Consider the following 27,908-nt stretch of genomic DNA (forward strand, 5'->3'; position numbering starts at 1 on the left):
TGAGTTAATGGCAATTTAATAGGGAAGGCAAAAACTGCATGCACAAGGAAAAAAAAAATATTCTGATAAAACTAGGCAGTATCACAGCTATTTGGGAAGATAAACACCATAGCTCCTGGTGTCACCCTCCCTCCTTCTCCCAGCTTTCATTTTTAAGCACAAGGTCATAGGTATGAGATCCCGTTAATCAACTGGGGTCCTGGCTACATTCCTTCCCAGTGTCTTGTGTGTCCCCAGTCACAAGCAGAGTAGTGTGAGAAGCAGAAGAGAACTCAGTGCTGTACGAGCACTGTTTAGCAATACTCAGAATATCAGTGTGTTAGTAACACAGTTGTGGTCACAAATCTAAAACGTGGCATCATGTGAACCATTGAGAAAGAAATTAACTCCATCACAGCACCAGTGCAATCAAAGATTGATTTCTGAGTGAAGTATGACTTCACACAGGGCAAAAAATATATATAGAGATATAAAGAGCAACCAAATAGTGAACTTCTGCCAAAAATAATCAAAACCCTTCCCGAGCAATTAATTATAACTTAAGAATGTGAGCAATGTACACGTAGATGAATTTTCTTAGTTTAAGTAATCATAAATACATGTACACGAAGAGGTTCAAATTAGTGTATGTTAACTAATGTTTTCATTCTCTTTTTCAGGTGATGTTGGCAGAATACAAAAGAATTAAACTGAAAATACAACACCCTTTTGAACAACTGATGGCTCCTCGATTAGTAAACGTAGATGATGCTATCCAGCCAGGTCTAATGTTACTGAACTGGACATCCTTGAATATTGAGAAATATATTAATACAGTTTTTTCTAAGCTAAGTAGGTTACTTGCCTCCTTGCATTAACTTCTGGCTGTCTGTTCTATACAAATGCAAGTTATATTATGAGTTTACAGTTCTTTATGTGATTTGCGCTTTATTTATTTGTATATAAAAGATATCAGGATTTTAATCTGTCCTGTTTTTCATGAAACATTTTTTTTATAACACTGCCTTCTTTTTGTTTTGTATGTTCATCACATTTTTACTAATGTATATGTTAGGCAGTTGGTATTACACCAAACATGAAGTACAGTGCTAAAGGCCCAGTATATTCTGAAATTAAAGAATGATAATTACTTTTATAAAGCTCCATGGTTTCAGACTTTTCCTAGTCTTGCTTTTTAGTTTCTGTAATGTACAAAACAACTTCTCAGGGAATAAAACACTGACTCAGTTGACATTGTCATTGCTCAAAAGCATTTCATAATAATTTTTTTTAAACATCAATCTCTAAAACTAATGCACACACATCTTGGACAACAACTTTAGAAAACAGATGAGCTTGTAGTGTTTTCAAAAGATTATCACAAGGTTGTTCTGAGATGTGTTTTTTTCTTGAAGATATCAGATTCCTTTTTCTTCAGCTCAATTAATACAGCAAACATATTTTGTTTCTTGAAATTGCATAAGTAGTTATAGTGGAAATTTTCTTCAGTTGAAATGGCAGATTAAAGTATATTTTGGATGCTAGCCTGACCTTATGCTTAATTTAATTTTGAATAATACAAAAATCAGTGTGTGGATCAGGCACCTTGCTGCTATTTCAGCTTCAGCATTGTGAGCAGATTGCTATTAAACTGAAAATTCTGGTGACTGTTTTCTGTTAGCTATTGTTTGTCCTCTAACACTTGTTTGAAGCGTAAAGATTTTATTTGTTGAGACTTTCTGTTGCTAGTAGGTTCTCCAAGTTGTAACTAGTTCAGGCTATAGAAGATGAAATACTGTTAGCCCTCAAATAAATGTTAATGTCTTCATGTTTGAAATATGTGTTCTTTAAGTTAACCTAATATATATTTGTAATAGATATTATATTTTATATAAAAAACTGTATGATACATGTTTGTACAATAGCTTATATTTATATAAAATAGCTCTCTTTTAGCGTGTAGACAGTGTATGCTAGGTGCATCTGTTATCGTATCTAGGTATGCATCTGTTATGCCAAAATTTAATTATGATTCTTGTGGTGAAGCTTGCCATAAAAGTTTAGATGTTTGAAGTGAATTAGTTAAGGTGCAGAATTCATATACAATTGAATATGATAGCTTGTTGAGGTAAAAATTTGAATGGGACTCTGCAATGGCTATTGATTCAAACTTTTCGACTTGTCTTGAATCTTCTGTTTTCTTCAAAAGCTGGGCTGGAGTTATTGCTTGATCAAGTGAATGACTTGGTTGAATTTCATATTGATGCTGTCCTTCAAGAAATGAATAGAGTGCCACTCTGTGTGTTGCCAGAAGATGAACCACAGAGCTGCGACGAATTTCTTCAAAAGACTCAGGTTAGTAGATAAAAGTTTCATAAAGAAGAGATTGATGACTTTGAGTTTAGATATTTTTCTTTTTTATGAGATAAAAAATTCTGAATTCAGAATTAATGAAGCATGCATGGGGATACACATGGAAATCCCTACTTGCTTGTCTGGGACCTTAAAAAGAAACAAAAGTATGAAATGCAAAGAGATCTGAGCTGAGATGTTCTTTTCTCTTCATTATTATTGTCAAGCCAGATCATGTATGATATTTCTTTTATGCTTTCAAATTTTTTCTTCTATGACAGTATCTTTTTTTTGGTTCATTATTCCTGTTTAAATAAGGGAATTCTCCAGCAGTTACCTGAGGAGAGTAAACTCTGTGGAAAGCATTGTGTAACGAGTATCTCAAACTCTCCCGAGTTGGTAATGGGATGTGGAAAATATATGCAGAAGTACCTGGGTGAAGGTGTTCTGGGAAAACACCTGTCCTTTGCCCCATCAAAATACTTTTGTGTTGATGGTAATTAACTGTAACCACGTAAAATTGTTGGTTAGAAAGCTGATTAGGGTTATAATTAAATTGAATAATTTTGTGAGGCAATAGTAGGGTATTGCATTTTAGGTTATAATATGTTTTCTCCTGAAATAAACTTTGGTCAAATAAAGACTAGAAATTCAAGTAGATAATCCCCATTCATTTTCTCTTGTAGCAATAAAAATTACAAATGAAAGTTTTGATTGTCTTAGTGTATTTAACTCTTTGGCCCTTTCTCTTTTGACTGTTGTAACAACTCACCTTGTTGTTAAATATAGAGTAAAATTTCAGATAATATTATATGGAATGAATGCTGTAAGCCCCAACGTCCATAGTTGTTTTTTTTGATCCTGCTACTACCTTCCTGACTGGGCAGGTACTAAAATGTATATTCACTGAGGTAAAAATATGTGAAAGTGAGCACAAAAACTTCTCTGCGCAGTATGATAACTTGGAAACTGGAACTGCTACATAGCAATTACACACATAGCAGTTACAATGGCCAATTGAATTAAGTTAGCAGAGTAAGTGGCATAAGAGCCCCAGTTATGGGTACAATGACAATAGTAACAGTCTGTAAGCTTACTGTAACTTTTAATTAGAGGGGACTAGAAGTAACTTTTGTCACCTAACAGGTGTCTTTAAGTTTTTAAAGAAATTGCTGGAACAGAAATAATTACCCTGTGGAAAAATCCCAGTGTACTTTGTTTAGTAGTTGCTGTGATACTAAAAATCTCATTTGACTTCTCTCTCAACAGAACCATTAGGAAGGCAAGAGATTATGTCTCAAAATTTGGAAATGGCTGAATATTTCCAGTTATTGATTTTAATTAAACAAAGCTAGTCATGTTTGTTTATGCTGAATGAAATATAAGACAACAAAGTAAAAAATTAAAAGGCCGTTATAGATAACAATTATAGTTAGCTGAAGCATACTTGATTGATTTTATTTTATGTCTAGGAGAAAAAACATGCACAATACTATAATAAATTTCCAAATTTTATTTAATCTCATCCTTTGGTTTCTTCTCTCTCCAACTGATAATTTTTGTGTTTATTTTAATGATAAATACAACTTCTATAGATTTTATCTTCTATTTAGCTGTAAATGGTAAATATGATTGCCTAACAGTCATTAAGGCCCAGCCAATTAATGAAAACTGGCAATGATTAAAAGAAGTGTTGAATCTCCCATGTCTACATTGCAAAGTTATGAAAATTAAGAAACCCTTGCTTTTGGGAGCCTTTTAGTGAAACTAGGCATAATAAACATTGATTCATGATATTAACTAATGAATTAATGTAATTTGAGAAATAAGCCAAAACAATGTTGAAAGACATTTATGATGTCTTGTCAATACCTATTATTTTGGAACAAACCTATTTAAAACTAATGGTGTAATAGATCTGTTTTTTCACAAATCTTAGACCTTGACATTTGTATTAATAAAGACTGCTATGACTGTGAAATTGATATGAGAATTGTGACAATAAGAGCATATTGTTTTGGTTTGCTAAAAGGAGCTCTGTATAAAAGGTTCTCGGACTTTGCACTTAAAAAGCTCACTGGTAGAAGCTGCTGCTAATGATCTGATTAACATGTTACTTGACACTGAGGAACAGGTCAGTGAAGAACATGAGAAGTCAATTGTACCCAGTGGTGAAAAAAGGGACAAAAATACAGGTAAGAAGATTGTATTGTATTGCTTGGTGTTTGTTTCTTTTTCATGCTGATAATTTGTGTTGGGGGTAGTTTAGAAGTACTGAATACTATCTAATGTCTAAAGACTTTTCTTTGAATTTACCTGGATAATGAATAATTTAGCAATAATAATTTATCATCTACAAAGTAGGTCAAAATTATTTATCTAGCTTGGACTTTGAAAGATTTGTATCATAGAACTACTTAGTAGCCTTGGTTTATTGCTGGACTTCCTAGAGAAAGAGAATAAGAAATAATATCTAAATTTTGATGATAATCATGCCAGTTTGTACTGAATAAGAAGGCAGACAGGAATAAAAGACCTGCTACATTGAGGTGCAGATTACAAATGGCTAATTCTGTACTTCCTTTATATTATTTCAGACACCTGTGAAGGTATTACTTTATGGTATTTTCAAGTTCCTTAAGTAAATTTAACGAACTGGATTTATGATGTTTTAGTGACAGAAGAGGAAAGAAGATCAAAAGCCTTGACTTCCTCACAAAATTCCAGTCAGATGTGGGCTGGCCTGTCTCTTACAGCAAAGAGGAAGAGAATGGATTTAGAAAAGCTGGAGGAAGAAGCCAATGAACTGCTTTCTTACTTCAATAATCGTAACATTGATGCCCTTTTGAAAGTAATTCGAAACACTCTGGAGACCATCCGCAAGCGCATTCATGCATCTTCCACCATCAACTTCTTAGGTGGCTGCATTGTAGTACATTGCCCTTTTAGGCTGTATAAATAAAAATGTAAATGTAATATCCCATAACTGTATAAATGAGAGTTGCAAGTGTAAAAGAGGGGAAAACAAAGGGATTTTGGTTAAGCTGTTTTGTTAAGTTAAAATTGTGTATTTCCAAAGGTATTTTTTCTTGTCACAGTAAGGAAGTATCATTACAGTGCTGTTTCTCTTGGGACTCACTGTACTGTTTTGAAGCAATATTATGTTTGGAACTGGACTTGATAGATAAGTTTCTGATACGACCTTGACAACTGGATAAGTTATCACTAAAGTTAAAAGTTATCAATATAAGACCTTGATAACTTGTCAGGATCTGTTTGACCTTGACTTTTACAGAAAACAGTATGAAAAAAATAGAGGTTTCTTTTTTGTCTTACTAATTGCCTTCAGATATTTCCATTCATGGTGATGCAACACTCTTTTGAAGTGTTCTACTGCCGCGTACTTTTAAGAAACAAAAGTAAGGGCAGTTGTCTCTGGTCGCTGTAGTTAATAAGGCATGCAGTACTGTCAGAGTCTAAGGAGGTTCTGTGCCAAATTTAATATGCTGACTGGGAGTACCAGTCAGATAACAAAACTGTCTGCTAAACAGTTTAGCTGCACAGAACACATTGAAGAGGAGCTTCATGGAGAAAAGTAGCTCTGCACTTACTTTTCATTGGTGCTGCTGTAGAGTTTAATAGTACATTTTATAAATTACTCAGGAATTCTTCTTCCCTTTAGAAATTGCACTCAATACGCTACATTAGGATTTATATTTATTGGTTTATATCAAAACAATGCCTAGTTTGATGTCTTGAAAAAAAATATGAACAGCCTTTTTGTTTTGTTTTTATCTTTTATTTAGAAAATCACAGTATGTCTAAACAGAAAAAAGGTGCTCATCCTATAATTAGGACTAACATTAACCTATCTATCCCTAATATCATCATGACACCCTCTTTGGATGAGGTACAGCAGACACTTAATAAAGCTGTAGATTTTATTGTGAAAGTAATGAAAGGAGTTCGACAGTGGAGTAAGGAGAGAATATCCAAGGTTGGTATCTTTAACAGCCTTACTTAGAACTAATGATGCAAAACTGCTGCAAATAAAAAATATGCATTATTCTCTCTTCAGAAGAAAGTGTTAGAGAGAAAAGTTCTGTTGCGGTGTGGGAGCAGAGACAGTGATTCTGATGACGGACTGAAAGACACTGGAAAGAAAAACAGCCATGGTAATGATAAACTCTGACATCACTAAATTTGAATGTTAGGTAAATGTGATTTATACAGACTATATCAGAAGATATTAATTACAAAATGCATCAAAACCAGTAGATTTGATAGATTTGCAACAACCTCATAGACTTAAAATTGCCTTAGAGAAGAAAACTCTTTCTCATTAGAAACCAGGTTTGCCACTTGTACTTCTGTGGATTTGAGTAAAGGGACTTTTTTCTTTTTTTGTTCTTCTTGACGTTTTACTGCTTTGGGTTATAGAATATATATTGGTTAGAATTATAGTCACTTTTGCTACAGAATAATCTTTCATGATTTGACAGTTTGGTTTGTAATTTGGCATGTTGAAATGGCATCGTAGAGCTTGTGCTTTCCATTTAAAAAAGGTAAATTTAACTTTCACAATACCTGATATTGAATAAGAATATCCATGTAAATTACAGTACTGGTTTAGAGAGGATTGTGTAAGAGTTTGAATAGACTAGAATTTCTAAAAGGGTTTTCATTATTCTGTTTTGTAACCAGACATCAAGTTATTGAAGTCATTAGTTCAAGGAAATTTAAGGTGGTGTCTTTGATGGGGTTTTTCTTCTTTGAGATGCTTTAAAATCAAGCCAGGTTAATTGTTCTACATTGTACCTGAGATACTTAAAACATACATTTGGATCTTTTTAGGTTAGCTCTCTTTTATGCACCTAAGAAGTAGGACAGTAATACTTGAACTGGTTAAAAAGTTAAATTGGTCTTTCAAAACTAAGAATTTTGCTTGCAAGTGATGAAATAAAAAGTTATCATAAAGTCAAACTTGTGGGTATTCACTAACTGATGGACTTTTAAAACCTTTATTCCTTTTTGGGAAGTGGTTATGGTCATCTTCTCAGAATTAATACTAATTTGTGTTTCAAATTGTCAATTGTGGGATATTTCAGAAAATAAGAATGCTTCGTGCTGATATATAAGTAAGCAAATGCTGATATATAAATAAATCACATAGATGAAGCATATAAATAAACCTTGTGGAGGGGGGAGAGAAGAGGAAAGATTCTCTTTGAAAGATTGGAGTGGAACTCATTCCAATTTTGACAGGGTATCTAGATGGAGCAATTTTACTAAAATGGAGTTGTTTACAAATTTATGTTGGCCTGCTTGACTTCTTGTTACCTTTAAGAACACCTAACTTTAAAATACATGCTTATTGAAAAAATGTAATTTTGTTTTGTGTATGAGAATGTATTACTCCTAACCAGTATGTCGGTCTAAGCCTGCTTTTTTGTTTGAATCTTCTTTTATAGATAGTGTATCAGATGCAACATCACTCAGTTCATCTGATCCAGTGCAAAGCCAGAGCTACTTCAAGAACGTTTCAGAGAACAAAGAAATTACCAAATTAGTATCTTTACTCAGCAGTGCCATCAATTCTACAAAAGGAGTAAGACAATTGAGATGTTAATTTAATATCACTCTCCAAGAGATATTAACGTATTACTTTTAATATCTTTAGGTAATTAGGGTAGGCACTTAAAGCTGTGATTTAATGTAATAATAAAAGTTTAGGGTGGTGGATGCAAAACATGTGGCTGAACATTTGCAAATATGCTTTAATAGTGTAACATGGATTAAGTGTACTCTGTTCCAAGATTTGAGGTTTTGAATATCGCATAAATTAAAACATCATAAAAAACTCTAAGTAGTTGTATTGTGTGTAGCTAATGCAGCCAGGATGATTTCTGCCGCATTATGGAGAGGTTCTGAAGGTTCTTAGAAGAAAACTGGCTATCAGATTGGCTTTTTTCAAAATGCTACATAGGATTTTTCTTAAAGGATATGCATAACTTCTTTGCATTGTTCTTATTCTATGCACTCTTTAGTAAACTGTATTTCTTTAGGGAGCTCTGCATCAGTTTCTTCTGAGGCTGGTCCAATCTTTTAAGTCTTGCCATGTGCAAATCTTTGGCTCAAGGCCTTGTAACTTCAGTGGTACTAAAGCATAACTACCAGGCTGGTAGTCAATAATGGTGGATAGTTATAATGGAATTTTGATATTTGGTATTTTGTAATATTGTAAACTTTTACCATTAGTCAACTTTAAATGCCTGCATGTGCTGTATTTATCATAAGTCATGATGTGGATTATCTCTCGTAACAGTCATCTCTCATTTACTTGTTTAATTAGATGCAGTAATGATTTAACTTTAACCTTCTCACATTTTTCTGAACTCCCGAGAACCAAAAATATAATTCTCTTGCGCACTGAATTGAGTGTAGAAATTAATGTTTAAAAAACAAGTCTCATAGATTTATTATTTCAGAATGAATTTTTCTTGTTATGTTGGGCCCTGGAGCTCAGGTTTCAGTTTCTAGTGCAAGTAATGGCGGGGAAGGACAAGCATACTCTATCCTAGTTCTAAACTTCCCACTGATTCCAATGATTTTATTGACTGAAGATTCACTTAATTGGCAAATGTTTAAACTAATCTGACAAATTGGAAGTGATTAACATAGAGTTTCTGGCACGATGTGTGATCAGTAATGGAACTTGCTGTAGCATAAATTTACCAGCAACCTTTTGTTTAGTGAGGTGATTCAACCTGCTCCACTATGGAGTTTGTAGTGTACTCTAATGAGCAGCTGCTAAGAAATTATGTTACACTGAGAATCTTTCTTCGAACTTGTAAATGTCTTTCAGGAGATTCTTACAGCTTTGGAGAGTTTTAGTTGTTATCACCATATATGGCAGAGGGACAAGGAGGAAACCATTGATAAATTAATGGTGGGAAACCCATTACTCTCTGAATTTGAATCTGAAATTCTGCATTTCCAAGACCTGGATCTGAAAATCAATTCTGAGCCTGAATATATCTGCGTGGGAGCTATTGCACTGTACACTGGTAGAGTTCAGCTTCTCTCCAGAGACATGTACTTTCTGACTCCAGTAGGAGGAGAGATGTGACAGTTTTGGATGGGTGAACTAGATTAAAATGGAAAGGAGAAAGGGAGTGAGAAGACTGCTGTTTTGGCAGTAGATGCATGCAAACGAAACGCTAACACAAGAATATCTGTGAGGCTCAGCTGGAGTTTACTAACTCACCTGGATACTTCTGCTCACTTATGGGGTGGATGGTAGATGTTTGCCCATCCTTGTGTCACTGATTCCCAGGAGTACATATTTCATGGGAGTAAGATGATAAGTTTATGTTACTTTTCTCCTTGCCTGGATTAATTCAGTGAGACAGCTGGACCCCCTTCTATCTAAAACTTTCACCTATGCAATGATCAAACTTTGTTTCTTCAGCTTTCATAATTAGACTCCTAATTTCCTCCTCACATTATTTTTTTCAAGTTGATTAATTTTTGAAAAGATTTTTGACTTGGATGAGAATATTATCCAGTTCATTAGTGATGTATAGGAAAGAAGTTTATATAATGGTAAATGAACAAGATGAAAAGTATGGAGTCCAGCTTAATCTTTCCAGTAGGTACATCCTAAAAATATCTGATATCTAATCTCTGTTAATTGTTCAATGTTTTTAGATTATCTTTCTAGTAGAAAAGACGATAAAGTTCTTAGAAGGAGGAAAACAGTTGTGAATTGAAAGCAATTTTATGAACCACTTCAAGGTGCCCATGTGATTTCATCATCTCAGTACGTGAAGGGTCAGACTGAAAAACCAGAACTGGCACCAAAGAAAACACATGTAATAAAAAAGATTAAAAGCACATCTTAAAAAATACTATGTCTAATACCTATTTATTGTTCAATATTTTTAGCTGATCTGAAGCTAGCACTGAGATCAGAAACCAAAGCCTGGATGACTTTGCTGGGGTGTCATTGCAATAAGAAGTATAGAACACAGATGGAAGCAATTTTGACTTTTGTAGAGGAAATGGGCAAGAAGTTAAATCGCACCATCACGGACCTGGATGATATCAGAATAGCCATGTCAGCTTTAAAAGAGATCAGAGAACTACAGAGCTCTATTGACTCTCAAATTGGCCCCATCGAGGTAGCTAGTGGGAATGTTGTATGTATTGGTACTGTTTCCAGAGAGCAGTTATTTTCTGGGTTAAAGCTTAACAGTAAACTTTGAAAATGTGTTATTTAATATGTGTTGAATGTTGAGTGACAGGCCTCTTATGTTCCTGTAAACCTTTTTTCTGTGAAATTCTGATTTGGGCAAATGTAAACTTGCTGAGGTGAGAGGTGGTTCAGTAAACAGTGCAGAAATTGAGTGATGTAGGTAAAAGGAAGATGAGAATACGGGTATTTAATGCAAGAAATCTTTCTATACTTTGTGGAAGAAATCTGTGTATGAAAAGGAATGAGAATCCTAATTTTTTTTTTTTTTAGCTAAGCCTAAAGAGGAGTAAAAAGCTAATATTAAGCTGACTATATGAGATTGATTGCTTTTATCAGCTCTATATGTTCATGATTCCTGGCAAGCAGGAGCCTTGAGTCCCTAGGCACAACAAGTGATGCTTCAGGTTTTTGAAAGGGAGGTTGGCATATTTTCCACTTAGTGTTGTAGTAGGCAGATAGTCACGTTTCCATTTTTGAAATTTGGCTACAGTTTGATCAAACTGGAAAGCATAAGTGGAAATGATTCCACTTAATGCAAAAATTTTCAAATGAAATGGTTATGCCACTGGGACATTGATACTCCACTCTGTACTAATTTGTAGAAAGCGAATTTCAGCTGTGTTTTAATGAAAATTCACTAAGGGTTTTCAGTATTTGAACTGTTATATGTTGATCGTGCAAGCAGAAATCAATGCTCTGAGAAAAAAAAAAAAATCAGATGTTTCTTCTAGTTTGGTATTGGTTTGCCGGATTTTGATAATGGCTATGCAAGAACAGAATTTCTTAAAATGTTAGCATACATACATGTTTACAAAGTTAACTGAAGTTACCGTTTTCTGTACCTTGATCCAAATTTCTGGCAGGAATCCTATGCTATGTTGAACAAATATGATCTACTTGTTGCCAAGGAAGAGACAGAGAAGGTGGACACCTTGTACTACACTTGGGAAAAACTGCTAATCCGTGCAAATGAAGTGCAGAATGAGCTCGTTGCTTTGCAGCCCAACTTCAGAGGAGAGCTTATTACTGCTGTGAAGAATTTTACTGAAGACTGTGCACAGTTCTATTCAGATTATGATCAGGCAAGTGTTTCTATTTTATTGTATTAAAAACATTTTTAAGGAACAGTGAGACCATGGAAAGGTTTTGGATTTGGCTAATTAGTGGGATGGGCCTCTACTTTTGAATAGGTTTCTTCTTCTTAAGATGGTGTTTGAGTTTCAGTGCAGAGCAGGATTGGTTGATGTTTTGCATGTGACTGATGTAAGTAATACTGGTAATCAGTTCTTAAAAAATTAAGAATTGAGGTATTTAAGGTTTTTGAAAAACATCTAGTTACCATGAGCAAATGTGAAGACTAGGATTAATGATAAATTATGTTAGAAGAGTTTTCTGATGTTGGTATATGTACGAGTAACTTAAGCTCTCACATTCTTTTTCATTAGAGTATAAATTAATGAAGCGGACATAATCTTGTATCATCTTTTAAGTAATGCTGACTTTTACTCCAAAGTCATCTCAAAAAATAAAGAGCTATGATTTCCTAGCTTTTATAATGCAATGAAAAAATTCTTCATTAAAAATACAATTAGTTGCCTCCTTTGAATTTTTAAAAATCCTTTTTAAAAAACTCCTAGTTCTAGAAGTTTGACTGTCGTCTCTTGGTTCAGTTGTTATCTGATCTGGGCAGGGGATCTGGAGGCTGAAAAAGTGTTTGAGGTTAACATTTAGTGACAATTTTGAAAATGCTGATTAGAAATAAGTTGTGGTTATTCTCACCCTCTAAATTAATGTGTTTTTGTTTGTTTGGTCTTATTTGGTTTTTTTTTGTTTGCTTGTGGGGTTTTTTTGTTTTTTTGGGAGGTATTTTTGTTTATTTGTTTTTTCCCTTTTAGACTGGGCCAATGGTGGTTGGTTTAACACCTCAGGAAGCCAGTGACAAGCTTACTATATTCCAGGTACTGTTAATTCTAAGACTCAACTTAATACATACTACAAGTGAGCTAACACCTAAAGGCTCTGAGAAGGAATCTCAGTGTCGTTGATAGATAGGGTTACTGATTTGGCAAGGTCTGATTTGTCTTAGTGAAAACTAATTTTTCTATGCATTTGCGAGGAATACTGTTTAAATTTAAATTTTTTAGGCGTTAACAGAAAGGCTGCATAGATAATGAGTAATGATTACTAGGTACAGTATCCTGATTAGAGCCTTCCCATAAGTTTAGTGTATTTGGCTATAGGCTATTCTTGTGTTCATTATTGTGTTTATTTTTTTGGTTGAAATCTGTCCTTGTAGCATTATTAATATCTATTCCTGCAATAACAACTTCTAATGCTTTTCCTTTTCCCATACCACTATTCATTTGTCTTCCTACTATGTTGCCTGAGTTATATTGCAATTGACAATTAAATTATGTTTTTCTTTCCTGCTTTAATGGTAGTAATTCTTCCTTCAACAGTCAAAAAAAGGATTTGTACAGCACACTTGGAGAGGTAGAATTTGCTGTATCCACCTTTTTTGCTTTGTGTGTCATGCTTCACCTCTTTCAAGTGCAGTCTTAACATTTATTGTTCTGTCACTGGCTTTCCTGTCAACTTCTAAAAATGTGCCTCCAAGCTAGCTAAAAGTTACTTTTCTTAAGAAAATTGTTGACAAGACTGTTGACAGTGTAAGCTGTTATTATCCCTCTATATCTTTCTATTATTTACTGGATTTTAGTCTAATTCATCTCTAATCATCATTTTGGATCTTAAATATTTACTTTTTTATTAACTTTTAAAATTTGTTTATTATTATTTAGTTATTTTCTTTTTGTTTTTCTTTCTTAGAATCGATGTGATAATCTCTTTCGGAAATACATTACTTGCACAGGTGGAGAAGATCTTTTTGGTTTGCCAGTTACTCAATGTCCTCAGCTGCTTGAAATAAAGAAGCAACTGAATCTGTTGCAGAAACTTTATAATCTATATAACACTGTCATTGACACAATCAGTGGGTACTATGATATTCTTTGGTCGGAATTAGACATTGAAAAAATTAACAGTGAACTTACTGAATTTCAGAACAGGTGAGAAACTACTGCTGTGTTAAAGCTGCCTAAAGTACTTCTTGTATATGATTATGATTGGTTAGCACCAGTCGTCATATATGAGCATGTGTTTATTTATTGAGGCATAAAAAATGTGAATTTAAATTGAAAAATGTATCAATTACCTATGTCATAAACTAAAAAAACCCCACTTAGATTCTAAATGTTGAACACTATTGTTCCTTAGACAGATTCTTGGCATATACTTTAATAATCTTGAAGTATACATTAAAATTGTTATTTATGTTATCCATGAAGGAAAATTTCAAAGTTTCACCTTTTTGCTGTAGTATTGTTGTTCATGAGAGACAGATTTATGCTTGATATCAGAGGCAAGTTAGTAAATTGCTGAATAATTTTTCTACAAAATGGATTATATTGCATGCAATAGAAGCTGAACTTTTCATCAAACCAGGAATAAAAAATTTAAAGAATGAAACCCTGAGGAACAAGGGTTTTGTAAAGGTCAGAGCAGTTCATACCATCAGTTTCACCAAAAGATGAAATCAAGATGTAGAACATTTCAACTGGTTTTGAAGATTGCTTGCAGAGAGTTATTTAAAATTATGAAGCTACACTCCCAAAGGGGAGGCTGTAAATGCCTACCCAGCTATCAGTCATTGAAATAAACTAGAAACAGATTTTCTCACATGGAGAAGCACATACACAAGCTCCAAACTTCAAGTAACCTGAATTTGGAAAGTATGCTGTCAAAACCATATGCTGTGGTTTTAGAGAAAGAGTATTTGAAACTTTTTGAAAAAGCTTGCTTTGTCTCACTGTAGGTGCTGTAAGCTCCCTCGTGCTGTGAAGGAATGGCAGCCTTTTCTTGACCTAAAGAAGACCATAGAGGACTTCAGTGAATGTTGCCTGTTGCTTGAGCACATGTCAAGTAAAGCAATGATGCCTCGGCACTGGAAGCAGATTATGGATCTCACTGAACACAAATTTGATGTGGAGAGTGAAACATTCAAACTCAGGAATATAATGCAAGTTCCACTATTAAGATATAAAGAGGAAATAGAGGTATTGTGAAGGAGGATATGTGGATACATGAAATCAACAATCTGCTTGTATAGTCTGAGTAACAGGAGCAAGAAGGAAATCAAAACATTTCTGTAGCAAGAACAGAGAAATGGACTATCACTTCAGGTTTTTTATAAAATGATGACACAAATATATGGTGGTGTCAACGTTAATTTATACCTTACTTTGAGACATTAAACATATGAAAAGTAATCACTATGTTATTATTTTATTCCCCCCAGAGTTGATTAAATTGCAATGTGGTATACAGATTATTAGCTATGGTGTTTGTATATCTGTAGACCTTTCCACTAAATAGTTGCTCCTGAGCCTAATGTTGCCTAATGTTAAAGGAAATAAGAGCTAGATTTGTGTATCAGGGACTAGAAGGATTAATAGCTGGTTTCAACATCCTGTTTATTTAAAAGGATATCTGCATAAGTGCTGTGAAGGAGAGCGACATTGAGCAGAAGTTAAAACAAGTGATAGCTGAATGGGATAACAAGATGTTTGTCTTTGCCAACTTTAAAACTCGTGGGGAACTTCTTTTAAGAGGTGACAATGTGTCAGAAACAATTGCAACCCTGGAGGACAGCTTGATGATCCTTGGTTCTCTCATGAGTAACAGGTAACAGGAAAGGGAGGGAGGGAATGAGAGACAGATAAAAATATTAGCAAAAGACTTTGATTTAGTGAATGAATGTATTGTAGAAAATAAAGTAAATAAACATCTAGATAAAATCTAAGCGCTTACTTGGCCTTGAACTGTTCATGGGCTAGTTCTTACTGTATCTAGTGTATCCCCTCAGTAATTGAAAACATTTAGATGCAGCACAGATTTCCTGAATAAACAGCTGAAAAGTTTTCATTGAGGAAAGAAAGTGGGGGCATGAGAGAACACTCAAGAAGGAGTTTAGGAGACTTCAGGAACTCTGTGAGTTTACAGCTTTCAAGATGCTGTGTAGTCCCTTTACCTTAGAGGGAAATTGAAGCCTTGCTCTCATCCTCCTTCTGTTGGAGCAGAGCTGTGCTGTGTACACCTTGTGCACACAGCAGCAAGTTGGACCTGGTTGGATTTAGAGCTGCCAACTAGCTGAATTAAGTTTTTATTCTTTCACTTGAAAAAATTTAAGCATAAAAACTAGTCTTCATCCTGTGAGTTATATTTTACTTTTCAAGAGTCTTGTTTTCTTGAAATAAGAAATGCCTCTTTTAAATTTCTTTTTCTATTTTTTTTTAATTGTAGATACAATGCACCATTTAAGACGCAGATTCAGAAATGGGTGCACTATCTCTCCAACACCACAGATATAATTGAGAACTGGCTGACTGTGCAGAACTTGTGGATTTATTTAGAAGCTGTTTTTATTGGTGGTGATATAGCAAGGCAGCTTCCAAAGGTTTCTAAACATGCTGTTTTTCAGTTTACTTATCAACATTTTAGGAATAAAACTAAACTGTGATATCATAATTGATGCAGTAACATAAACTTGATTTCTTTTAGTATTTAACAAAATTGGTCTTGCTAGGAAACTGGGTAAGCAGTGTCAATGGAAGGCATGGTGTGAGAAAGAATAATAAAATTGTGTGATCTGTTTGATCTTTTGATTTCTAGATTGTAAAGCTGATAACTAATATATGCTTAAATATATATTAGTGTGTGTAGTGTGTCTAGTAGTGCCTACCACTAGCATAGTAGTTCCTAGGAATCCTTATCTTAAACTTTCTTGCATGGCTTTTCAAATTAAAAATTAATTTTAGTTTTAGAAGAAAAATCTTCAGATTTGAAGCTTCAATTCAAGTATAATGAGTTTTCTGTCTTTTTCTCTAGAAATATAAGAGAAAGCACATAGCAGGCTTAATAGCAAAGTGTAAAATAAGCTATATTGTGTAAGCAGAAAGAATTGTGTCTAAGATGAAAAATTTCTAGAAGACACTAGTGAGAAGTTTGCTGTTGAGATTACTGGGTGCTGGTTCTGGAAACAGATGCCGTTTCCCTCTTCTCTCTTTCTTTCTCCATTTCTTCCACTCCGCATTCATTGTCATGTTTCAACAGGAAGCAAAGCGTTTCTCTAACATTGATAAATCCTGGGTGAGGATCATGACCCGAGCTCATGAAACACCCAATGTTATTCAGTGCTGTGTTGGAGATGAAATAATGGGACAGTTATTGCCACATTTACTGGAACAACTTGAAATCTGTCAGAAATCGCTCACAGGGTAAGATTACTATGAGACCACATTCTTGGCCAGATGGTTGTGCACTGTATAACTAGGGAAAGAGCAATTGCTCAAGTATTGTCCCATGAAGTTTGAAAAGATCATGCTCTTACTCTACTATGAATTCAGTTCAACTGAGCAAACAGTTAGCAGGATAATGCAAGACCTCCAAAGAAACTTCTACCAACTCATGGATAAGTATTTGATTTGTGGCTAAGGGGTCACTCACTGTCTATCTCTGTTGAAACCAAAGGTTTCAGCCTAGTTTCAATCCAGAAGGCAGTCTAGATTTGTGTGTCCCATTCACACTTTGCATACATCTGGGAGACATTCAGCTTGAGACATAGCAAGTAAAAGATTAACGTAAAAGTATTTTTTTTCAGTTTAGTTTCTTTTCTTTTTGCTGGTGTTTAGATTCTAGCAAATAATAAAGTTTTTCATGAAATGATTTCTGAATTCTGATAATAAAAGTAGATGCTTAACATGAATGTATGAGGGATAAAAATTGTCATTGGTACAGCTAAAAATTGTATAATAAATTGTGAGAAATCCCACTTTTAAAGAGGAAAGGATGTATAAATTAACCCAAATCACTTACCATCTACTCCCTCCTGGCTTCTCTACCAATTTTTAAAAAATGCAGGTATCTGGAGAAAAAACGCCTGCTGTTTCCACGATTCTTCTTCGTGTCAGATCCTGCTCTCTTAGAAATTCTTGGCCAGGCATCCAACTCTCACAATATACAGACACATCTGCTGAACATGTTTGACAACATTAAAACTGTCAGGTTCCATGAAAGGGTACGTACTGCCCACCCCTCAGTGTTACATTCCTTCACCTTAACAATTGTGATACTTGTGATACTAGAGAACTACTTGGTTGCATAAGGCATTCTACTGTTTTACTTTATTCACAACTATTTGATGCTGAGTAGCTTTCTCTATTTAAGACTTGTTTCATATCCTCACTTATGTCACAGTAAAACTTCATGTAGAATAGCCAAACAGAATTTGCACTAGTGCCTAAATTTCAGAAAAACCCACCCTCGTACAAAACTTTTTTCTGTGGCCTTCTTCTCAAATAAGCTTTTGAGTCTTTATGAGCTTACTTATATCTTTGCATTGTCTGTATTTGTATTTTTCCATTCATTTTTTGATTGTAAGAGAAAGTTATCTACGGTCTCTCCTGTTTCTGAGCTGTTCTTACTATTCCTTCAGACACAGTGTTTGAAGAACACTTTTCTTATGCCTTTTACAAGAGCAGATTGTAACATTTTTTTCCTTATGTATACATTTTCTTAGAAACTAATTACCTCCCCATGATTTGAAATTCCTTTGATTGTCTGTGTTCCTTAACTTTTCTTTTTGTGTTATTTTTGATTCTAAGGCTGTAAATTTTGTTTGGTTGTTAACTCACCAGTAAATGGGGGAAGGTTTCCTTTATTGTGATCGTAAAATGGATGTTGTCACAGAATCACAGAATGAGTCAAGTTGGAAGGGACCTCACTGGGTCATCTGGACCAACATCCCTGACCAAACAGGGTCATCCTAGAGCACATGGCACAGGATTGCCATTGAAACTTTACTGAGATTCAGGAATTGTCAATATATTAAGGTTTCTTTCCTTGTTCATGACTGTTTTGTTTAAAGCCTTTCTGCATAGTAAAGTAATGATTTAATAGTCTTTAAATTTCATTGAACAAGTTGATGTAATTAATTTGTTACTTAAACCAGTGTAATCAAGTGATTGCAGGAAAATACAAATTATTGTAAGGATAAATAATGTATCTATAAACACAAGATGTTTTTGCTTTTATTAGATATATGATCGTATATTGTCAATTAGTTCACGAGAGGGTGAGACTGTAGAGCTGATTAGACCTGTAATGGCTGAAGGTAATGTGGAAGTTTGGCTCAGCTCTCTGTTGAAGGAATCCCAGCTATCACTGCATCAAGTTATTCGCCAGGCAGCTATGGACATCCAGGAAACAAGTTTCCAGATTATTGAATTTCTTTCTACTTATCCAGCCCAGGTAATATCACTATTAAATGAATGAATAATTATTCACAGATATGCATCAGGTTTTTTCTTGTTTTGCATATGAAGTCGCAGCCAGTGCTAAATACAAAAATCACATTTAATTTTATTTGAATCATCTCAGTGTTTTAAGTTTCAGCTTCACACAGCTGAAGCCAAAAGAAGGCAACTTACCCTAAAGCTCCTGTTTAAAAAGGATGCTGAATGCAATAAATTAATATAATGAAGTTGACACTATTTCTTTATAAGCTTTATAATTGACTATTGGAAAAAAAGTAGTAAAGTTGTGTGTTTGTTCATATATACAGGATAATGCTATGTATTGCTCAAGGTTTGAAACTGAGAATAATGTTGAGGGAAAATTATTTTTTTAGTAGAAGCTTCTTTTGTGATCAGGAATGTTGTTGAAGATGGGATAAAGGTTCTGTGTATTACTAGAAAAATATTTCAAATTGAAGCACTAATTATTCATTGTTATTATTTATAAATAGTATATTTGTAACATATAGTATTTTTATATATACTGTAAATTATATTGAGCAGTTGTATAAGCAATGCACTGTGGGCAATATCTACAAGACTAAATTACAGGCTTAACTATGCATTTATGAATGCAGTTGGGACACACAAAACATGACCTCTGTATGAATGCATGGAAAGTAATTTTATACAGGTAGTAGGAGAACTATTTCTTTAATTTTTCTGTGTCTGTGGATGTACGTTTTAGGTGAAAGAGAAAAAATTATGAACATATACTTCTGTGTTTCCTAAGGTTGGGTTATTGGGCATCCAAATGATTTGGACAAGAGACTCAGAAGAAGCTCTGACTCTTGCCAAGCAGGATAAAAAAGTTATGTGTAAGACGAACCAGTTTTTCCTGGATCTTCTGAACACGTTAATAGATATGACAACGAAAGATCTGAGTCCATTTGAGCGAGTTAAATATGAGACATTAATCACTATTCATGTGCATCAGAGGGACATTTTTGATGGTCTTGTAAGTACTAAAAAATTAACAATGAATTATTAGGGGTTTTTCCACATGAAACAATGTGAAATGATAAGAAAATATTATGATACCTATTAATTGCTGTCTCATAAAGTAAATATTTAATTTCATGACTGTAATGATTATGTGTCCTGGAATATTATAAAAGTACTGCTGTTGCTTCAACCAAGTCTTAGTTTCCTTTTAACTAATCAGTAGGTTTTCCTCTCCCAAGCAATAGCAGAATTTTGTTATGTTTCATGTTGGTCCACTAAAGTTAATAGTGCCTCTGTTGCATAAAGGGACGTCTTTTTTCCTCACCCATTTTGTTGCAAGTAACTGTCCTTTTTCTGGACTGCATTATGAATTTCTACAAGTAAATAAAATGAATATAGAGTTATAGTACAGGAAAAAGTTTGAAGCTGATTGAAGCTGGTATCCTCTCTGTTCTAGTTTCAATAGAATACCTAATTATTACTTGGGGATTTCTTTATTCACTTTACACCTCATGCTGATGCAGGAGGCTAAAATAAGGAAAATGAAAGCACTTAGCTTAATCAAACTTAAAGCTAGCATACCCTTTTACCTATAGGAAGTCCTAGACCTGATTCTGAAATGGAGCTGTCCAAGAAAAGAATTACTGAGTTTTGGCCCATTAGAAAGGCAGGCATTTATCATTTCATTGTAGAATAATTTGGTTTTAGTTATAATAATTTTATGTAGAGTGTAATTTTTAGATACAAACGGAACGATGTTTTTTAAAAATCCTGTTTTAATATTCAATACAACGACTGTGACTTTTTCTCAGTTCTGTTGAACTCCTTAGATAGTATCAGCACCATGACACTGCCATGAAACATCTTTTTTCCCAATATGCCTATGGTTTCATGCAACTCTCATAGCAGTTTATAAAATCAAATATCACATTATGTACTTCTGACTCATGCAAAACTAGAGTGGTATAAAAGGAATGGCAATTTTAAGGTTAAACTGAAATGAGTCTTATTTGAGGCTTATGGATTGTTTATTTGTATTTAGAATTTTGACACACTTGTCTAAAGACTGAAGTTCCTCTGCCTAAGTATGTGATTGAGCAATAGTACATTAACAGTTTTTGTGGTAAAAATCCAGACGGATTCTCCACTATTCTTACTAGTTGTCCTTTATACCTTTCACTATGTTTGCAGTGCTGCCTTTGAATCTACTACTTAGATGACATAATATAAATGTGGAAGTAAATGTTAACCATGAATGCCACAGCCTTGTCTTCCTTCTCTTCCTAGTGCTGCATGCATATCAAGAGCCCTACGGACTTTGAGTGGCTGAAACAATGTCGATTTTATTTTAATGAAGACTCTGATAAAATGGTGATTAAGATCACTGATGTGAGCTTCACATACCAGAATGAATTCTTGGGCTGTACTGACAGGCTTGTCATAACACCTCTTACAGACAGGTGAGAAAGACTAATTTTATTCCTTTATTCTTTGCTACCAAACCTCAGCTTTTATAACAGCAATTTTGTCGTTCCTGTTGGATGCAACATTGATCTCTGCAGAGTTTATCCTTCACAGTCTTGTCAAAGTCAGTTAATTTCATATGGAATGCTTCAGTATTTTTGTTTCTTTGCTCTATAATATGAATAGTTTCCAACTTATTTTCTGCCCCATACATATTTGCATTGATCCCCCCATACATATGATGTATGTGACCTTCATTCTTACGTATGTGAAGCCAACCCTACCTGAAGATCTGATATATCCAACAGATAAAAATATGTAGAGATACAGGACAAAAGTAGGTGTTTATAGACAAGCTAATGAAAAGACCTAAGAAAAAACAGGCAGGGAAAAAACAAACTAATTCAGCTGCAGTACTTTGGAGATCTTTCATCTAAAAGGATGCTGAAAGAATTTCAATCCTATTAACAGAGATGTACCTGTCTAACTCAAATAGCACAATTAATGCTTCATAACATATCATTGGCTAAATAAGGGATTGTTTGTTTGGTTTTGATTTTTTTTTTCAACTATTCTATACAAAAAATTCTAGAGCTAGTCTTGATATATAATTATTAGCTGGTGTTTTGCTGCATTATGCATAGATGTTTAATTTATAAAAATGGGGTGCACTGTGTGGTCAAATTTTAAAGATGGATGAGAAAGGAAAGGTTAGATGTCTTTCATTATTGTACTCCACAGTATAATGTATTTCAAAACTACTCCAGATAAAATAACTCGCTATCCAAACTAATCAAATTAAGATTAGGCAACATCTCTGTATCTGCTTTTTTTCCTTCTTGTGATCTTTCAGGTTGCTGATAATTGAGGATCATCAGTTCTTTCACTTTAAGTATGATGAAAGGAACCTTAATATTCCCTGCATCAGAGACTGAGTGAAGGGGTTTTGTCCTTACTGATCTAAATTGTAATTAGTGGAATATAATTTCAGCACTTCCCTATTCTCCTTAAATCAGACCCTGTGTAAGTTCCTCTAGCTCTATACAGAAATCCATCTGCTGCAGCCTGATTGATTGTTGCCTTTTAGATGTTACATCACTTTGGCTCAAGCTTTGGGCATGAACATGGGTGGAGCACCTGTGGGACCTGCAGGAACTGGAAAAACTGAAACTGTGAAAGATATGGGACGGTGCCTTGGAAAATACGTAGTGGTCTTCAACTGTTCAGACCAGATGGATTTCCGAGGACTTGGGAGGATCTTCAAAGGTAAGATGTGCACCAAAGGTAAGCTGTTGACCAAATAGTCAATTGTTTTCTGGGTGCACAAAGCACAGTATAACTAGCTGGGCAGAGAAGGGATTGTTCCAATGTACTCAGCTTTGGAGTGGCCTCATCTCGAGTACTCTTTGCAGTTCTGGAGTCAGCAATACAATAGCATATAAAAATACTGGAATATATCCAAATGACAGCAAAAAGGATGGTGAAAGAGCTGGAGGACACGACATAAGAGGAACAGCTGAATATACTATGTTTGTTTTGTTTTGAGAAAGAGCGACTGTGGGTTATCCGTACCCTTATTGCTGTTTATAACTTCCTCACGAGGGAGAGTGGTGATGGAGGTGCTGATCTCTGATGTCTGATAATAGGACATGAAGGAATTGCTTGAGGCTGCATCAAGTGAAATTCAAGCTAGGTATTCACTGAGAGTGTGGACAAGCACTGGAACAAACTCTTCAAGGAAGTCATTGGGGTCTCAAGCCTGTTAGTGTTCAAATAATGCTTAGAAAACGATCGTATTTGTATGGTTTAACTTTTAGATATACCTTTGTGTAGTCAGGAGTTCCACTGTTTGATTTCCATGAGCCCTTTGTAAGACAGTCCTTTATATTCTGAGATTATATGATTTTATGAAATAAGTGAAAGTTTCAGATGATAAGAGGACATCTCTATGAGATAAGGTTGACACATAACCAGCAGATGATTTCAGCCTTTTAATAAATGCAAGTAATTACTATTTTGTTATGGGTATAAAGTACAGTTGCAACACTGTCTTCGAGAAATAGAAATGTCTGAAAACATGACACAATTTATGATAGGATAGATAAAGTCACTTAAAGTAATTTAAAGACAGATAAAATTACTTAAAGTCACAAGAAGATCTGACGCTATGAGGAGAAAATGTTGTGAAATTTATTGCTGAACTGGTAGGACTGGTGCTGAATTTTGACTTCAGTATTTTGTCTCATTCAAATATTGAAAATTCTGTCAGAAGGAAGTGCATGGATAGTGCTACACATGTTAAAAACAGTTGGCAGAGCTCACTAAATTTAGGTGCAGATGACATTTTTTTAGACACCTGAAATTGATACCTGTCAGTCATGGCAGATGTGAATTAGAGCTCAAATGGAGGTTCTTGAATACTGTGTTGTTGCAAGTGACTGTATCTATGATTTTGTTTTACTTTCCCCAAAAAATACAAGGAAGAATGCAGTTCTGACATAGACTGACCTCCAGCTTCTTTATCACTGAATTAAACTGTATTGTTCATTTTAGTATGTGAACGACCTATTGACAATCTGTCACATTTTCATAGAATTCCTGCAGGAATATTTACTGGGGGTAAAGAGAAACAGAAAAACATTCAAGATAGAAGAAAATGAGAAGAAATCAAAGAACATAGTATCCTAGGAAATCTTAAGGTCTTTGGGAATTTGTATATTCTTACTTGAAAAGGAATTAAAATTATTCTCTTTGCTCCTTTCCCAACCCTCAAAAATAAACATTTTTTCCCCTCTTCAAGTAATGTAACCTAATTTTTGGCGTGGAAATTGTGCCAAAAATGGGTTAAAAATGTAATAGTCATATGCTTAGTTGCTTTTCTCTTTGAAGGTCTTGCTCAGTCTGGCTCCTGGGGTTGCTTTGATGAATTCAATCGTATTGATTTACCAGTGCTATCAGTAGCTGCACAGCAAATAGCAATTGTGTTGACATGTAAGAAGAAACGTAAAAAGAGGTTTATTTTTACTGATGGAGACAATGTAGAAATGAACCCAGAATTTGGCATCTTTCTTACTATGGTAAGTATTCAGTAAGTTTCTAATATATCAGTGATGACTGTACAATAAATGAGTCTAATTCTATTAAGTGTACTTGCTGACTCTTACGTCATTCAGTTGTTAGAACTAAGTCACTAATAGTCTGAGAATCTTGAGCATTGCTGGAAAGACAGTTTACAGGGTCTTGTTTCAATAACATCAAGCACATTCAACTAAAAAATGCAGGCAGCACCATAAATACACATTATCTCAATTTCAGATTGCTTCTACATGCCGAATTCTGGCTCCCAAAGTATGTTTGTTTGCTGCAATTACAGAAAAAATACCACAGAGCTATAGATAGGAGTAGGTAGTAAAAATAGGACCTATAAGACAAACTCAGATTTGAAATGCTTAGGTGGAACATTTTTCATATCTCATGGATATAAAAGAGGCAACAATTCTGTAGAGATATGGTGATGAGATAGATAGAGATATGGTGATTGCCATGAAGCTAAGTCTGCAAGGCAATTAATTTTGACATGTGACTTAAAGCCAACTACAGTAATTTCACTATTATAAGCCGCACCATTTTGACTAAAATTCTGGTCCGAACCCGAAGTGCGGCTTATAATCAGGTGCGTCTCATATATGGACAAGGAACAAAAAGTTGCTGTTTTAGTTTGGAGGACAGTTGTCTGCTGAGAAAGGCAGGAGCTTCTCTTTGAAATGGAGAATGTAAACCCCCTCCCTCCAAATTATTAGAATTTTGAAATCAAGGGGCTTTCAGGCAAAGATATGGGAATTAGGAATAACAGTTCTTTACTAGGGAAATTAAAATAGAAATACAGTGCTACAAAGAAACAAACTCCAAACCCTGACAAAGTCAGAGTACAACCTGACATCCTGTCAGGCAGGGTGTTGGTAGCAGTTTGATTAAATGGTGGTTGCAGTCCCCTTGTAGTGACAGATGTGGTTCAGTTGAAGCAGTGGTTCTGTAGAAGGTGCAGTTTCCCTCCGGAGGTCCAGTGGTGATGTGGAGAAATCCAGTTTTCCTCTGGAGTCCAGTGGAGAAAGGGGCCCCCTTAGTGTCCCAAAACCTCTGGTTTTATCTTGGTAAGAAATGTTGAGTTCTTCCCCCTGGCTGGAGCAACTTCCAATGGGATGAAGTAATTTTATCAGTCATACAGTGGGACTCAATGGACCATTAGCAGAAAATGACTCGCTGGAGGAAGGATGGGTTGTGAAAAGATAAAGAACAATACCCCACCTGGTTTCAATGGATGGCTCATTAGCAGAGTATCTCCCGCAGAGATAAGGATCACTGCCCCCACCCTCAACAGATGGTGATAGAATAGATACCTTTTATCACATTCTGTATTGTAATGTGCGGCTTATAATCAGATGCGGCTTATATATGGACAAAGAATGAAAATTTGCCGATACCCGGAAGTGTGGCTTATAATCAGGTGCGGCTTATAATTGTGAAATTAGTGTAATTATTTTTACCTACCAAGATGGCATACTCCTTTGCTGATTCTTCTCTTTGTGCAAGGTACACTCAACTTCAACACCTGTTTTTCCTCTCCAGAATCCAGGATATGCTGGACGGCAAGAACTTCCTGAGAACTTGAAGATCAATTTCCGTTCAGTGGCTATGATGGTTCCTGATCGTCAAATCATAATTCGTGTTAAATTGGCTAGTTGTGGTTTCATTGCTAATGTTGTGTTGGCAAGGAAATTCTTTACACTGTACAAGCTGTGTGAAGAACAACTGTCAAAGCAGGTGATTATATTAATGGGATGCAACCTGATTTAGGAGAAAACTATCTATGGAGTCACAAAATATTCATGTGAGGAATAAGGAAAGGTTCATGTTCGCTAAGTAAGCTAAGAGACAATTGCAGTTTAGGAATGCAACCCTCTGCTGTCCTGGAAGATTACCTCCTGCTGCAGGTTGTTGGTGTGAGGATGGGGCTTTCATTCAGAACACTGCATATTATTAAGATTTAGCTTTAACGGATGGTGATGGCTGAGACAAGTAAAGGCTTTATCGTAGCCTTTGTTGATCTTACGGGGTGGGTTGAGAGGCATTAGGTTTGTGCTACCTGTACTTGTATAGATGTTTCTCTGTTTCCAAGGGCCACAGAGAATTCAAAATAATACTGATAAAGTATTTCTCAATAGTTCTTGGGAACCCTGTCTTGATTCAATGATTTTATGATTACGATTTTTTTCTGTCACACCTTAGATTTTAATAGAAGGTAATGGTAGCAGATTTGGAAAGTGATGTTGCCCATAGTTGTACAGTCTAAGAATAGGTGATGGATGTTTGGAGGCATTTGATACACATGTACCACTTTTCCTACATATCCGTCCATGTCTTAAATAGTAAATAAGAACTGTTTCATCCCTATTAACTTGGGGAAAATTTTCCCAAACTTGACATATCTTCTAGGTGCATTATGATTTTGGCTTGCGGAATATATTGTCTGTTCTGCGTACACTGGGAGCAGCAAAAAGAGCAAATCCCACAGATACTGAATCTACCATCGTCATGCGTGTTCTGAGAGATATGAACCTGTCCAAACTAGTAAGTTCTGAGGGCCTGATAAATAATTTAAACTGCACTGTGGAGCTATGTGATCACTAGAAGATTATATGTGACCTTTACACTGAAGCTATCTTGGAAATGTTTCATTCTCTGGCTGGGATAGAAATAAATTTCTCATAGTACCCTGTGTGGGGCTGAAGAGGGAGTGATCTTTCTGTTGCTTGACTTTCTACATGGGTTTAACCTTGAATTGTTCAGAATTTTTTTTACATATTTTCCCTGCTACCTTTAGAAGTAAGTAACAAAATAGATGTCTTTGCAGTAACTTTGCAGAAACTTTGTGCTCGAGTATTTAACCAGTCTTTTGAAAGAATCTGGTATTCATACTCTTGAGTACCATTTCACCTGTCTAAATAGCTAACAACCCTCTTCAGTTGCTGTGATACATAATTTTTTTTAACCAAATAAAATGGACAATTTTCTAAATGTTATTGCTAGAATCTACTATAAGAAATTCAGTCTGCATGTTACCGGTTTATTTTGACTAATAGAAGCATTACATGAGCTCCTTCTGCTGTGTCCTTCTAATTTTTAGTGCCTAGAGGATTATTATAGATGGTTACTTAAGTTCCCAAGCATTTCTTAATGTCTTCAGGACATAGGCATTGTTCTTTTTAAAGTTGATAAAATAAACAGAACAAGTTTTAATCTGTGTGGATTTTTGTTTTCCCTCATTTTCACTAGATTGATGAGGATGAACCCTTATTTCTGAGTTTAATTGAAGATCTGTTTCCAGATATCCAGCTTGACAAAGCAGGCTATCCTGAACTTGAAGCAGCCATTGACAAACAGGTGATGTTTCTCATGAACTGTGCTGCTCTAGCTTAACTATCATGAGGTGGCATCTAAGA

At 34.9% G+C, this 27,908-nt stretch overlaps 1 protein-coding gene across 1 annotated transcript in view; it reads left to right on the forward strand.

Moving 5' to 3' along the window:
- Positions 1-27,908, forward strand: part of DNAH5 (dynein axonemal heavy chain 5) — a 157,979-nt gene that overhangs the window by 63,507 nt on the left and 66,564 nt on the right. Inside the window, exons 18-42 of the mRNA XM_033058468.2 lie at positions 660-831; positions 2,189-2,334; positions 4,364-4,526; positions 5,007-5,249; positions 6,138-6,328; positions 6,410-6,506; positions 7,803-7,939; positions 9,197-9,398; positions 10,279-10,514; positions 11,452-11,670; positions 12,484-12,546; positions 13,418-13,656; positions 14,463-14,703; positions 15,132-15,331; positions 15,950-16,103; positions 16,760-16,923; positions 17,567-17,723; positions 18,743-18,955; positions 19,733-19,957; positions 21,232-21,404; positions 22,496-22,674; positions 24,298-24,485; positions 26,035-26,229; positions 26,902-27,036; positions 27,742-27,849. Of these exons, the coding sequence (XP_032914359.1) occupies positions 660-831; positions 2,189-2,334; positions 4,364-4,526; positions 5,007-5,249; positions 6,138-6,328; positions 6,410-6,506; positions 7,803-7,939; positions 9,197-9,398; positions 10,279-10,514; positions 11,452-11,670; positions 12,484-12,546; positions 13,418-13,656; positions 14,463-14,703; positions 15,132-15,331; positions 15,950-16,103; positions 16,760-16,923; positions 17,567-17,723; positions 18,743-18,955; positions 19,733-19,957; positions 21,232-21,404; positions 22,496-22,674; positions 24,298-24,485; positions 26,035-26,229; positions 26,902-27,036; positions 27,742-27,849 (4,440 nt within the window). The remainder of the gene's footprint in view (positions 1-659; positions 832-2,188; positions 2,335-4,363; positions 4,527-5,006; positions 5,250-6,137; positions 6,329-6,409; positions 6,507-7,802; positions 7,940-9,196; positions 9,399-10,278; positions 10,515-11,451; positions 11,671-12,483; positions 12,547-13,417; positions 13,657-14,462; positions 14,704-15,131; positions 15,332-15,949; positions 16,104-16,759; positions 16,924-17,566; positions 17,724-18,742; positions 18,956-19,732; positions 19,958-21,231; positions 21,405-22,495; positions 22,675-24,297; positions 24,486-26,034; positions 26,230-26,901; positions 27,037-27,741; positions 27,850-27,908) is intronic.

Source organism: Catharus ustulatus, chromosome 1, assembly GCF_009819885.2.
Source record: "Catharus ustulatus isolate bCatUst1 chromosome 1, bCatUst1.pri.v2, whole genome shotgun sequence".
Taxonomy (NCBI): Eukaryota; Metazoa; Chordata; class Aves; order Passeriformes; family Turdidae; genus Catharus; species Catharus ustulatus.